This window comes from Aegilops tauschii, chromosome 3 (assembly GCF_002575655.3).
Source record: "Aegilops tauschii subsp. strangulata cultivar AL8/78 chromosome 3, Aet v6.0, whole genome shotgun sequence".
Classification (NCBI taxonomy): Eukaryota; Viridiplantae; Streptophyta; class Magnoliopsida; order Poales; family Poaceae; genus Aegilops; species Aegilops tauschii.
In genome coordinates this window covers 621,108,393-621,121,976 of record NC_053037.3, presented here as the reverse complement: position 1 = coordinate 621,121,976, position 13,584 = coordinate 621,108,393, and the positions used below count along the sequence as shown (strand labels likewise).

The 13,584-nt window shown below is 48.1% G+C and overlaps 2 protein-coding genes and 1 pseudogene across 2 annotated transcripts; 1 reads left to right on the top strand and 2 right to left on the bottom strand.

Moving 5' to 3' along the window:
• Positions 1–2,414: 2,414 nt before the first annotated feature.
• Positions 2,415–4,540, top strand: LOC109766859 (2-oxoglutarate-dependent dioxygenase 11). The gene is made up of 4 exons (XM_020325617.4): positions 2,415–2,737; positions 2,886–3,133; positions 3,239–3,563; positions 3,740–4,540. The coding sequence occupies exons 1-4, from the start codon at positions 2,492–2,494 to the stop codon at positions 3,980–3,982; spliced, it is 1,062 nt and encodes a 353-aa protein (XP_020181206.1). The 5' UTR covers positions 2,415–2,491; the 3' UTR covers positions 3,983–4,540.
• Positions 4,541–9,990: 5,450 nt separating this feature from the next.
• On the bottom strand, positions 9,991–10,831 carry LOC109766871 (monolignol oxidoreductase AtBBE-like 15; annotated as a pseudogene).
• On the bottom strand, positions 10,818–12,002 carry LOC141021106 (berberine bridge enzyme-like Cyn d 4). The gene has a single exon (XM_073496033.1). The coding sequence runs from the start codon at positions 11,816–11,818 to the stop codon at positions 10,835–10,837; it is 984 nt and encodes a 327-aa protein (XP_073352134.1). The 5' UTR covers positions 11,819–12,002; the 3' UTR covers positions 10,818–10,834.
• Between the last annotated feature and the right edge of the window lie 1,582 nt (positions 12,003–13,584).

The following is a 13,584-nucleotide window of genomic DNA, read 5'->3' as shown; positions in this document are numbered from 1 at the left end:
AAAGTGGGTTATGAGCATCATCGTACTATTGATTCAGTTTTGTATCCAGTCAGTGTGATGTTACTTCCCAGGAAAGAAAAGATAAACCGAATCAATTTTCCGTTGGGTACCTGCTGTCCCTGCTCACAGCTGCCTTTGCTACATACAGTACCTCTGTTGCCATGCCTGTGTTTGCAGCTGATTAACCACGGTGTCCTGGACGATGTGTTGGAGGGAATGAAGGCCAGCATCCAAGAATTCTTTGGGTTACCCGCGGAGACGAAGAAACGATTGGCGCAGCAGCGAGGGCAGCTGGAACGCTCTAAGATCTGCTGTTTATCGTCTCGGAGGATCAGAAGCTCGACTGGGCTGACATGCTTTTCCTCTACACTCTGCCACCTGAGAGCAGGAACACCAAGTTCTGGCCTGACCAGCCGGCTAACTTCAGGTATTATTGTGATCGTGATTCTTCAGTCACATGTAGCTGTCTCGTTACTGTTCAACCTTAATTACTACTCCCTCCGTCCGAAAATACTTGTCGCACAAATGGGTAAAAGTGGATGTATCTAGAACTAAAATATGTCTAGATACATTCATTTCTTCGACAAGTATTTTCGGACGGGAGGGAGTATCATGAATTGGAACTTTGTTATTGTGTACTTTATTCTTTTGCCCTACTTGGGAGGGCAAATTGGGTAGAAAACATTATTAGAAAAAGGCATCATTTCTAGGCTGAAGTGCCAACTGCAAACCTGTTACAAGTGTTGTTGCACTTTGAATCTCACTCAGATCGACGCTGGATAGATAGTCTGGCGCTGTGAAGGATGTAGCAGATTCCTTTTTAGCCACGATGGCGGAGAACTTGGGACTGAAGCAAGAAGTGATTGCAGACATGTGCATCGGTGGAGTGAAGTCTGTCAGGATGAACTACTACCCCCGATGCGCCTAGGCAGACAAAGCCGTTGGCTTCTCCCCGAACTCTGACGCCGATCTCCTGACCCTTGTCCTCCAGGTGAACCATGTCCAAGGCCTGGCAGTCTGCAGATCAAGAGGAACAGCAGCTGGTTCCCTGTCAGGCCTGTCGAGGGCGCTCCCATCGTCAACATTAGGGATATCTTTGAGGTAACCGTGAACTCAATGCTGCTGTCTGCTGATGAACAGATATTATGACAGAGTGCCTCTGGTGCCATACGCTAAGAATTTGTAGAATTAATCAACCGAATACACCAGATTTTCTTTGTCTGTTTTGCTTTGCTGAGGAGTGCAGATCTTTTCAAATGGGAGGTACAGGAGCATCAACCCCTAAAATAACAATGATCTGTTGATACAACCAGCTGGAGAGTTATTTGTTTCTACTTAGGCCCAGCTAATTTTCTAGTTGAAAAATTGCTATTGGTTGAAGAAGTGCAGATCAAGACCTGTAGGAGTATTTTATTAAGTACAACCATCAGTTTATATTGTGGTCAGAAATAAAAGATGCCCCCTCTGTTAGTTAACGTGCAAAGTCAGAAGGGTTTGTAAGCTGTCCCTATTATTATACGTCAAACCAAAAAAAACATTATCTGGTGCCGAGTTACTGCTAGCTGAAGCAAGTATTTCTAATCAGGCATGGCCAAATTGTCTCTGAAGAATATTATAGCTGTTGCAATATTGGACAGTTGACTTGGACTTTGTGATTAGGTGAAGAAGTGCAGATCAATCTCTAGTTATCCGTACAAGTATTTTATTAAGCACAACCACCAATTTATATTGTGGTAATCGATGGAAGCAAGCAAACACACCGACTTGCCCCCCACCAAAAAGTCAATACCCGCGGTTTCCGTTTTCCTCAGACAGAAGCAAGCTTATATCTTATATGTATGCATGCTGCTTTCCTTGAGCAGCTGAGCGGGCCAAAAATAGATCAGTTCTTGGTATGGGTTTTTCAGTTGGTCATTCGATTATTATGAACTAATAGAACATAGGGTGATTCACAGATGAAGACTGAGGACTGGACGATAAAACATTCGAGTATTACTTTGACTTGCTGGTGTTCATACAGCACATTTACTGATTTTGTGTCTGTATATGCGTATGCTTACTTTTTAAATTGACAAAAAACAATAATTTTGTCATCTCTGATTGCTCTCCCTTTTGGTTATTTCCATGTTCTGGTTTTAGGTGGCACATATTGAAGAATTCAATTGTTGTGGACAAGATCCTGTTGTATGTATATAATTAGTTTCTGTCCAGTGTGAAAAAGGCTGATTCCCAGAAAATAAGATAAAAATGGAAGTTGATCCCCAGAAAATAAAAGAATGAGAGAACAAGCAAGTTGGCAGTTTTCTATTTCTATGATTGTAGCTGGACTGATTTTCTGAATATATATTAAATCACTGGTTGATGCGTGTCGTTGGCTACCATCTGTCTATAACTCTTACATATTATATGCCAAAAGATATGAGGTAGCCAGAACAGAAGACTCCAGTATTCGGGGAACCAGTAGCATCTCAATTATCAAGAGCGGCAAGAGATGGGATCTCTCCCCGTCCCGAGTGTGCAGGCCTTGGTGGCTGCCACCGGCGGAGACGATGTGCCGCTGAGGTATCTCCGGCCAGAGGCGGCAGCAGAAGCGGTCACCAGCGACGGCGACGGCGACGGCGACGGCGAGGCACAGATCCCCATCATCGACCACCAAAGGCTGCTGCTGGAGCTGGACCATGGTGGCGAGGAGTCTGCACGCCTCCACAGAGCCTGCCAAGACTGGGGCTTCTTCCAGGTTAGTTCTTTCGTTGGCTTGGCTCACAATTTCCATTGCACACCGGCCTCTATTGCTATGCAAAGACAGTTGACTTCCTCTGATATACTATATATGTGCGCCTCATCATCCTGATAGTAGCTAGAATTGCTCTCCTGTTTGTTTGCAGTTAGTTAACCACAGTGTCCCAGACGATGTGGTGGAGAGCATGAAGGCCAACATCCAGCAATTCTTCCAGCTACCCGCAGAGACGAAGAAGCGATTCGCTCAGGAGCAAGGGCAGCTAGAAGGCTACGGTCAACTGTTCGTCGTCTCTGAGGATCAGAAGCTCGACTGGGCTGACATGCTCTTCCTCTACACGCAGCCACCTGAGATGAGGAACACCAAGTTCTGGCCTGACCAGCCTGCTACCTTCAGGTATGCAGCTAGATTGCGATGATATTCTTCTTTGCTGCCTGTGTCTGTCACGCTCTTCTTCAGTTTAGTTACAATGGAATGATGTTTTTTTGTCGTCTCATTCAGATCGGCGCTGGATAGATATTCTGGTGCGGTGAAGGATGTATCAGACTCCCTTTTAGCTACGATGGCCAAGAACTTGGGACTGAAACGAGAGGCGATCGCTGACAAATGCATCCGTGGAATGCAGAAAGTCAGAATAAACTACTACCCACCATGCGCCCAAGCAGAGAAAGTCGTTGGCTTGTCCCCGCACTCCGATGCTAACCTCCTAACACTTGTCCTCCAAGTGAATCATGTCCAGGGCCTGCAGATCAAGAGGAACGGCAGCTGGCTTCCTGTCAAGCCCGTCTCGGGCGCTTTCGTCGTCAACATCGGAGATATGTTTGAGGTGAGCACGCGCAGTTGCAATAATCGAACACCGATTTGGTGCTTCTGTCTGCCGATGATCAGATGTTAGAGACTGTATGGTGTGGCCATATGCTAGCTAGATTTTGCCGAACTGGCATATCATCAACCAAATAAATGAATGCATTTTCGTTGTTTGTTTTGCTTTGACGAGGACAGGTCTTGACGAACGGGAGGTACAGGAGCATCGAGCACCGGGCTGTTGTCCACCCGAAGGAAGAACGGCTGTCGATTGCAGCGTTCCAATTCCCAAACATCGACACCATGATAGGTCCTCTGAAGGAGATGACCGGACATGAAGACGATGCCTACAAGACGTTGGACCTCGAGAGCTTCATGAAGATCTTCTTCGCGACCAAGCTCGAGGGGAAGAACTTCTTGGAGCAGATGAAGCTAAACTAGCTAGCTAGTGGCTAAAGTTGGGCTTGGGCGTATCATCACTGAAACGGACTCGACAGTGCTCGCTTTGGCTCTTCTTTCCAATGAACTGGACACTGCTTGCACCGGAGTTCTCTTTGGGGAGGCAAAATTTCATCTTTTTACTAGCTTTGTTGATTTTAAAGTGCTATTGTGCATGTGTGCCCATAACTCGGTGGCGCATGCCCTGGCTACCCATGGTGCCCATATGGCCCTGGGAGCGAGGTACCTTGTATTGGCGTGACGTTGTTCCTGACATTGTATCTTCTCTGGTGGCTAGTGATCCAGCTGCATCCGTATGTTAATAAAGCTAGGTTTCTGTTTAAAAAAAGCAGCTGAATACTACCAGAGCAGGTAATGAACCATGCTGTTGCAGGCATCATTCTTGTATCAGATGATCAGATAGCGTGACACATGTATTTGGTATCGGCTTGCAGACAGACAATCGTGCTCTAAAATTGCAGTTTCCTGTATATAGCTAGCTAGCTAGTCGTCTTGCTAGAGCACAAGAGATCTGAACTTGTCAAGCCTTCAATATTGTGGTTTCAGTGTGTGTTTTGCAAACCTTTATTATGTTACCTAATCATATATGATAATTACTAGATTGTTTTTACATAGGCAGTTAGGAAGGAAAATTTGCTTCGCATATATGCATACTCATGTATAATTTCTCTGTACTCAACATATACATAGTGCCGTTATTAATGTAGTGTGTTCTCTTATCTCATGTCCTGTCAACCTGCTAACAATGTCATCCTGTTTTCAGGCAGACCCACCTGCGATAATTGTAGCTACTGTCGCAAGCTTGTGTCAAATGGTTGAGAAGCATGCTTTCAGTCTTGGATCAATCAAAATATTAGTTGTCGACGAGGTGACCACTCTGTTCTTCGGCCCCAAGCCAAAATTTTCATATGCAGTGTCTACATATCTTGTACAGCGCCATGCTTATTTGCTTGAAAAGAGGTTATCTAATGTGAAAATCTTGTCATTTTATCAGCTTGATTTTATTTTTGGATCATCAAAGGAGTGAACTCCCTTCGTAAGATAATAAATTCTTATACATCATCGGTGGCAGCTCTATGGGGGAAGATAACCATTTCTAACTCATAACTCATCAGGATTATGCAATCTTATGAACATACAAATAGAATTCCTCGATGTCACTTGCGGGAATATCCACCGTGGATTTAACTAAGGAAGATCATCGTCAAAAATTAAGTGCTACTCATATGTATAGCTGCGCTGAAGAATTCACATGAAAACCAAAACATTGGACCTACATTCATCATCATCAGTTCTAGCATCATCATCATCATCATCATCAGGTTGGGGATGTGGGTTCCCAATGGGTTAATAGGGCTAGCCCACTTAATTTTTCTTCTTGTGCAACAGGAGCCCATTAAAGCAGTTTAAGTGGGATGGACTGTCTAGTCCCACTTCCACCTCCAGTAGCCTGAGTGGCCTACAGATCAAGAGGAACGATAGCTGAAAATAACCATGAGAACTTCTAAAACCCATATAATTACATACAAGTATACATGCTCATTGGTTTAAATATTTAGTGCCGAAGCTTCATGGGAGCAAGGGGACCAATGCCCCCCCCCCCCCCCCCCCCACACACACAAACACACTTTGTTAGGGGTAGGCATAAAAACCGACGAACCGAAGACCGAACCGACACTGAAACTGAAATTTCAGTTTTTAATGTTAGTACAGAAAAATTCGGTTAGTATCTCTGCTAACCGAACTTGATTCATTCAGTTCGGTATAAGCATGGTAACCGAAGAGAAAAACCGAATATAGGCTAGGACGCGTGCAACAACGAGCTGTTTCCCGTGCTAGGTAGCCTCGAGCGCGTGCGTTCAAGAGTCGCGACAAAACAAAATACATGGGCCAAGCCGGCGAGCGACGACCTGCATGCAAGGCCCAAGCTAGCAAGCTGTTGTGGATTGCATTTCCTGTGTGCCTGAAGTAGTCAATTTGTACGTGCATACGAGGCGCTGCAGGCGAGACTCAAAAAAAAAAAGACGAGGCGCTGCAGGCTAGTGGTTTAGTCCCACCTTGGCCCGCCACGCACATGGAGATGGATAGCTAGTCTATATAGAAGCGCAGGTGAAAGGAAGCCAGCCTCACAGATGATTCGTTGACACATTTGGCAAATACGGTAGAAACCGATTACCAAACCGAAAAGCTCGGTTAACCGGATATTCAGTTTTCTATTTTGGGATGTCTTTTTTGGTTTTCATCTTTGCTAACCGAATTTCCAAAATAACCGGTAGAAATTGATCGCCGAGGCTTCCATCTTCCCATTAGTGGTTGCCGGGTTTATTTGCATAAAACTATCACTTTTCGTCCTATGGTTCCAAAAAACCACCACTTTTTTGTTTGTGACTGATACCTATCACTTTTTTCGTCGGTTGTCTCAAAAAACCCAAATCGCCTTGTGTTTTACAACTGATCGCGATTATGACAGGTGTGGCCCGCTCCTAAACGAACCGTCAGTTTGACCGTTAACTGACATGTGAGGCCCACGTGTCAGTGTCTCTTCCTAACAATCTTATTAAAAAAAGCAATCAGGTCCCTGTAAATATTTTTGAAAAGCAATCGACTCCCTCGCGTGGCCGTGCTCAAGATCGAGAGGAGCTCGTCGTTCAGCAGCCATGGCGCCTGCCGCCGTGGAGCTCCCCGTCGCGTGGTCTCTTTCTCTTCCCTCTTCCTCGCGTCCGCTCGAGGTGGGTGGGGCAGCTCGAAGCGCTCGGCTCCAATGGCCGTCGCTGGCAACCTCCTCCCCCATAGCCCGGTCGCCAGCAACCTCCTCCCCACGGCCTCGACGCGCTCCACTACCTGCTCGCCGGCGCCGGCCTCCGCCTGCCCCCGCACGTCGACGACGTCGAGTTCGCGGAAGCAGCAAGCAGCGGTCGCGGGCATCAACAGACGAAGGGGAAGAGGAAGGGGCGGGCAAGCAAGCGGCGGCGGCGGCGGAGAGCAGGCAGTTCACCGGGGCCATGGGTCGCCGCCAACCTCTTCCTCTCCCACGGGGCCGACGAGATCCGGCAGAGGCAGCGCCGCCGCGCGCTGCTCCCTCCTCACCTGCTCCGGCCCTCCACCACCATGCGGGAGGCCGTGCTCCGGCCAAAGGGGGAGGTGAGCTCGCTGGTGGCGGCGTGGCGGCCGCTCCAGTGGGGTGGGAAAGGAGGCGAGGTGGACGGCGGCTGGGAGCTGGCTGGAGGGCGGCGACACGGCAATGGCGACTGCTGTGCGGCTGCGGCAGTCATGGCAGTGGTGTGCGCGAGGACCCGATTGCTTTTTCTAGAAATATTTATAGGACCCGATTGCTTTTTATTTTTTTGGCAGGGACCTGATTGATTTTATGCCACGTCAGTTAACGGTCAAACAATCAGAGCTCTTACACGCGGGCCCAACCTGTCATAATCACGATCAGTTGTAAAACACAAGGCGATTTGGGTGTTTTGAGACAACCGACGAAAAAAGTGGTAGGTATCAGTCACAAACAAAAAAGTGGTGGTTTTTTGGAACCATAGGACGAAAAGTGGTAGTTTTATGCTATTTACTCAAAATAACCGGTAGAAATTGATCGCCGAGGCTTCCATCTTCCCATTAGTGGTCGCCGGGTTTATTTGCATCCTACGGCCACTAACAGGCCCACGTGGAGATGCTACGGAGATGGGGTTTTCTGTTAAAACGAGAAAACAACTCGGCGGACTTAAATATACATGGCGGGTTGATTACCTAAAACGTCAGGTGGTTTTCTGAGAAAAAAATAAAAAAACGGTTTGGTTGTGACTTAAGCATGTACTGCAGGCTCAGAAATAGAGGGGCTTTTTTGCAAAATTGCCCCGACGACGGACGACCAGAACCAGTACGTGCTTTATTATTAAGGAAACATGGGGTTTTTTGTTAAAATGAAAAACAATTCGGCGGGATTAAATATGGACGGCGAGTTGATTACCTAAAATGTCAGGGGTTTTCTCAGAAAACGAAAAAAAGGGTTTGGTTGTGACTTAAACATGTATCGCGGGCTCAGAAATAGAGGGGCTTTTTTGCAAAATTGTCGCGACGACGGACGACAAAGCAATATGTGCTTTATTATTAGGGAAAGATGAGATTTTCTGTTAAAACGAAAAAATAATTCGGCGGACTTAAATATGGACGACGGGTTGATTACTTAAAATGTCAGGGGGTTTATTTGGGTTTATGCATGTTGGTGCGTGACTTTATTAGGTGAAAGGTCTTGACTTAGACCTTGTTTATTTGGGTTTATGCTTTAGCTAGCCAGAAGCCCCTATTTAGGGGGAAGACCGTTAAGGCTCTTGGGAGCATATGCTTTTGGATAAGCAGAAAATTCAAAACAAATAGTAAAAAAGATAAAAAGAATTCTGATTTTTTTGGAATGTTCATGTTAGTCTGCAATCGTGACAATTTTCATGCGGAACGGGATGGTAGTGTTTCTTGGTGAAAAAAGTTCAACATTTGACGTTTAATTTATTTTCCGCACAGGTCAAATAGCTTAAGCTTTCCTACTAAAGATTTGCAGGTCACATTTGGGTGTGACAATAAACACATCTATTTTTTTTAAAGAAAATTAACATTTGCAAAAAGTATTTTTGGCAGGCAGGAGCATATGCTCCCAAGAGCCAAATTGGATTTCTGCTATTTAGCAGCTGTTTTGACTTTTAAGCCAAAACAAAAAGTTGCAAAAGCTAAAATACAAGCCCAAACAAACATGTCCTAAGCTTCTTTTTCTTTTGACATGGAATGCACTTGATGTATGTTTCTATTTACTCCACTTTTTTCCTCGCATTTTGGGCTTCCGTCCGTCAGGAAATAGTCTATCCTACCACCGGCCGCGGCGGCTTCGCGCCCGATTGACAGGGACGACACCTTGGCACACACCTTTAATAATAGAGAGTTTTAGCCGTATGATTTGATTCCTTTATGTGGAGGCGAACAAATCTCTGTGTTTTTGATTCATCAAGGGGTAGAACGAAGGGAGAAAGGAAACGCTTTGTGCGGGGAAAAACCATGGGAAATTTTTGAAAAGAAATCGGATGGAGTTAGTAGAGATGAGTCAGAGAGCAAAGGGCAAAATCGGAACAAACAAATGGAAACAGCCCAAGGCCCCTTTGTTTGGGCTACAGATTCCTGAGAATCAGTTGTAGCTTAAATTCTGAGAATAAGTTGTGGCTGTGGATTTTGAGAATCTGAAGCTGTATCTTTGTTTACCCTGTTGTAATCCTGATCATTGGTCGGGCCGTGTCGGGTTTGGGTCGGCCTTGGCAAAGCCCGAAGAAAAAATCTCAAGCTCGAGCCCGGCCCGGCCCGAAGTACATGAATAGTGACATTTTTAATTAAATTAATCATATTTGGAATATTATATTAATTTATTATACCTATATTTCAAATAAAATATGTTTATATGTACATTTCGGACTTTATTCGGGATTTCAGGCTGAGCTTTGGGTGAGAAAGTGGAGCCCGAGCCCGGCGGGTCTCCGGGCTGGGATGTCCATGAACAGGTTTACCCTGCTGTAGAAAAACCGTAAGCGTTGTGAAATGTCCATAATGTCCTTAATGCACAAATGGTCAATCGTAAACTTGCAAGAAACTTCTGACATCCATCAAACAGTTTATAAATCTTCTAATTCTCGTTCATACATACATACACATTTTGACAAGATTCATTGTTTAGAATCGATTCTGGGAAGCTTAACATGAACCCAGTGTGTTTGTTTAAGATTCAAATTTTGAAAGGTAAATGAGAAGCTGCGGCCTAAACAAAGGCCACCCGAGCAGAGGCCGACTAAGTGCAAGTAAAATAGGATGACGTAGACGGGCTGGAAGCCATTAAATATTATATTTTTGGATGAGTTGAAGGAGAGAGAGGAGGGGGGAGTAAGGAAGCGGGCTACTGATCAACAGTCGACTGCAGCACGTGCTCCTAGGCAGATTGTGAGAGAGGGAGGTGGGCCATGTATAAAAAAATAGTAAATATTTACATGCACGACGCCGAAGACCCGAACCCGAATCGAAGGGACTGATCTAGGACAAACACCGGAAATGCTTGGCTCCTCGAACCCAACGCCGCCGCCGCGGCCATGAGCGCAATGAAGTTCTGCCGCGAGTGGTACGCACGCATGCCCCTACCTCCCTCCATTCCCGCATCCTTCTCCCGTCGCCAATGGCGGCCGGAGTTTGCTCAAGATTACAATGCCTGCATGTGATATACAGACAACACTCTCTCTGTAAATTAATACACGACGTTTTAGGTCATTAAAGGATAGTGACCTAAACCGTATTATATCACTCGTTGGGAGTAGCCACCATGCATGTACGCAAAATCAAAGATAGATACCAGCATGTAGGCAAAAAGAATAAAAAAATACTAGCATGTGGTTCAGAAGGCGGAGGAAAGAGCCCCCGGCCGGTGCAGTTGATGCACATAATTCGGTGGTGGCAGCGGGATGCTTTGCTCGCTGCGGAAGTAGTCGTCGGGCCGGGTCGACCTTAGCCTTGACCTCGGTGAGCCTCTGGTAGTTACCCTTGAAGTATTTGCGTCCCCAGTCGTCGCCCAGATCCAGGTCCCTGCAGCCGAAGTAGGCTTCCCTTGGGTTGGAGCTCACGTTCGTCGCCATGAACTGGTGCATGTCTCTGACCCACTTTGATCTCCGCGGCTCCGTCGTCCGGCGAATCCACCCGCCAGTAGTTGTACAACTGCATGCTGTACAGCACGCCGTTGCGGTGCGGGAACGGCGTCGCGTCCTCCGACACGTTGCCCATCTGCCCGCCGTAGGGGGGCAAGATGATCTGCGCATTGGGCTACACCAGCTTGCCGAAGATCTCGGCCCACGCGTCCCTGGGAATGGCCTGCCGGACGTAGTCGGTCGTCGCCTTGAAGCTGTTGGGGGATTCGGACTTGGAGGTGTTCCGGCTCAGGAGGTCCTCCCGGGTCGCGTTGCTGCCCAGCCAGATGTAGGCCACGGACTCGACCCAGGTCATCTCCTTGCAGTCGGCGCCGTTCAACCCCAGGCTGCGGTTCATCACCCGCCGGAGGTCGTCGCAGCCGCCGAGGAACGAGGCCCGGAAGTCGGCCTTCTTTTCCTGGACGCGCACCCTGAGGTACAGTTCGCCCGGCAGGGCCGGCGCCACCTTCTGCCACCTGGTGACCTTGTCCACGGCGCCCTCGCTGCCCGACACCGCCTCCTTGAACACCGACACCGTCGCCGGGATGGTCACCAATCCCACCTGCCACTTTAGCACGACGCCGAAGCTCCCTCCGCCGCCTCGGATGGCCCAAAAGACGTCTTCCCCCATGGTGGTCCTGTTCAGGACCGTCCCATTGGCGACCACCAGCTCGGCGTCGACGACGTTGTCGACGGCCAGCCCGTGCTTGCGCATCAGCGTGCCGAAGCCGCCGCCGCTGAAATGGCCTCCGACGCCGACGGTCGGGCACACGCCGCCCGGGAACCCCAGCACGTCGCTCACGTTGCCGATGGCATAGTAGAGCTCGCCAAGGGTCGCGCCGGACTCCACCCACGCCGTCGACGTCTGGCTGTCGACGAGCACGGTGCGGAGCTCCGACAGGTCGAGCACCGCGAAGTCGCTGGCGTTCACGGACCGGTACGACAGGCCCTCGTAGTCGTGCCCGCCGCTGCGCACGCGGATGGACATGTTGTGCCGGCGGCCGCAGCGAACGGCGTCCTGCACGTGGCCGGCGTTCGTCGGCATGACCAAGTAGAGAGGCCTCACGGTGGTATTCTCCAGGAACCTTGGGTTCCTGACGTAGGCGTTGAGCCGCGGCATGAAGGAATCCGAGCCCTGCGTGAACACCGGGATCCTCTTGTCCGAGAGGCATCCAAGGAAGCCATGGGACGAGGCTCGGGAAGAAGAAGAGATCACAGCAAGCCGGCCAAGCAGGCGAAGGTGAGCAGCACCAGCGCGACGGTGTACCTCTTGGCCACCATGGCCATCTTAATTTGCTGCTAGCTAGCTCGTTGCACACGTAGTACGTTGCACTGCTGCATGCCACGGAGCTTGATCACATGTATTTATAGCCTACTCTTGTCCTTAATTTCACCATGTGTGAAACTAAAGCCATCGTCATGACATCACTCGACTCGACAAGGCAATAGGCATGCATGATCCTATCAACTTCCCACCGTTGATCAATTCATGTACTACCTAACACGTTGCAGAGTGTACTTAGACTAGCCAGAATGAAGAGTAACATACACTAGTAACATACACATATCTCTAGACCATGTTACTACCTTCGTAGTGGGTAGTAACATAAGTGTGGTAACATGCAGAGCTTCATTTATTAGGTTATAGACTCATATTGCATTGGGACATATGATGTTACAGTAACTAGCTACTACAACTACCTCTCTCCTCATTAACTCATTGCCACATAAAAAAAATTGCTGAGTTGGACTCGATGTTACTGCTGAAGTTACTCCCACTGTGGCTAGTCTTACCAGACTGCGAAGCTGGTGCGAGTGTGTGAACGGCATAGACCCACGCCGATTAATTCCATCGTCCACTGCTTAATTAATAAGGCCTACCACTTCATTGTAGTACAGTTCATAATTATTCGCTTCCGTTCAAAGGGTCATGATTAGGTAGGCCGAGTTTACGGTTGCTGAACCGTCAGGCCATGGCCATGAGCATAGCCAGCATTCAATGAATTTTGAAATTTAATCTACTTATATACTCCTAAAAGTAATCAACGGGTTAGTTAGAAAAAAGATAAACAGACTAGAAAATCTCACAATAATCGGTCACTCGGCTTATAGCACACTAAGCCGAGTATCAGCGTCTAAAGGCATCAACAATGTGTAGAGGCAACGTTGCCTCTAACATGGCCCCACATGCTTTCCCTCCAACCTTACTAAAAGTTCGCAGTGTATGAAGTGACCAAGCAGCCTCTAAGATGGACCCAACTGGAAAAAAATCCCATCTCCAGCCGATAATCCTATCTCTCATCTTTCTCCTGTGTCCTTTATTTGCTGACAGCTGGGACCAACTTCCACCGTCCCATCTCTAGGAGTGATCAACGCATTGACCTTGTTAGACCCAACTGATGTCGGCACCACCTCGATGTCAGACAGCGCCACCAGCCTGCGCGTGTCCATCAACCCACGTCCAACACCAGGACTTCACTCTGCCACACCGTCGAGACCCGCTGTCTTTGATGCAGTTGATACAACACCGCTCCATCTACTGGGACCTTCCGCATCTGCTCCAAAACAATGAACCCAAGAGGGAGAACTGCACCGAAGTCTCCGTCGTCATCCGATCCGGGAGACCCAAATCTATGGTTTCCCCCGAAGCAGATGTCACTGGAGGGAGCAGGGCACGCCATTTGCCGCTGCCAACGAGCCCACACGATGCACACCACCACAATGCTCTCACACGATGCCTTCAAGAAGGCCACAATGCCCACAGCGCCGTCGCCGCCCACCGCAGTTAGGTTTTTCACGGAGTAGCGTGTGAGGTAGGGCAGACCCGACCGATCGACGTCTTCCAAAAGTAAACCGGTGCATTCGGGCTATACTACAATGGATTTA

Excerpts from the sequence above, each read along its gene's own strand:
- LOC109766859 (XM_020325617.4), top strand. The coding sequence starts at position 2,492 with ATGGGATCTCTCCCCGTCCCGAGTGTGCAGGCCTTGGTGGCTGCCACC. Across the intron at positions 2,738-2,885 it reads AAGACTGGGGCTTCTTCCAG|TTAGTTAACCACAGTGTCCC; the intron begins GTTAGTTCTTTC and ends GTTTGTTTGCAG. Across the intron at positions 3,564-3,739 it reads ACATCGGAGATATGTTTGAG|GTCTTGACGAACGGGAGGTA; the intron begins GTGAGCACGCGC and ends TGACGAGGACAG.
- LOC141021106 (XM_073496033.1), bottom strand. The coding sequence starts at position 11,818 with ATGCCGCGGCTCAACGCCTACGTCAGGAACCCAAGGTTCCTGGAGAAT.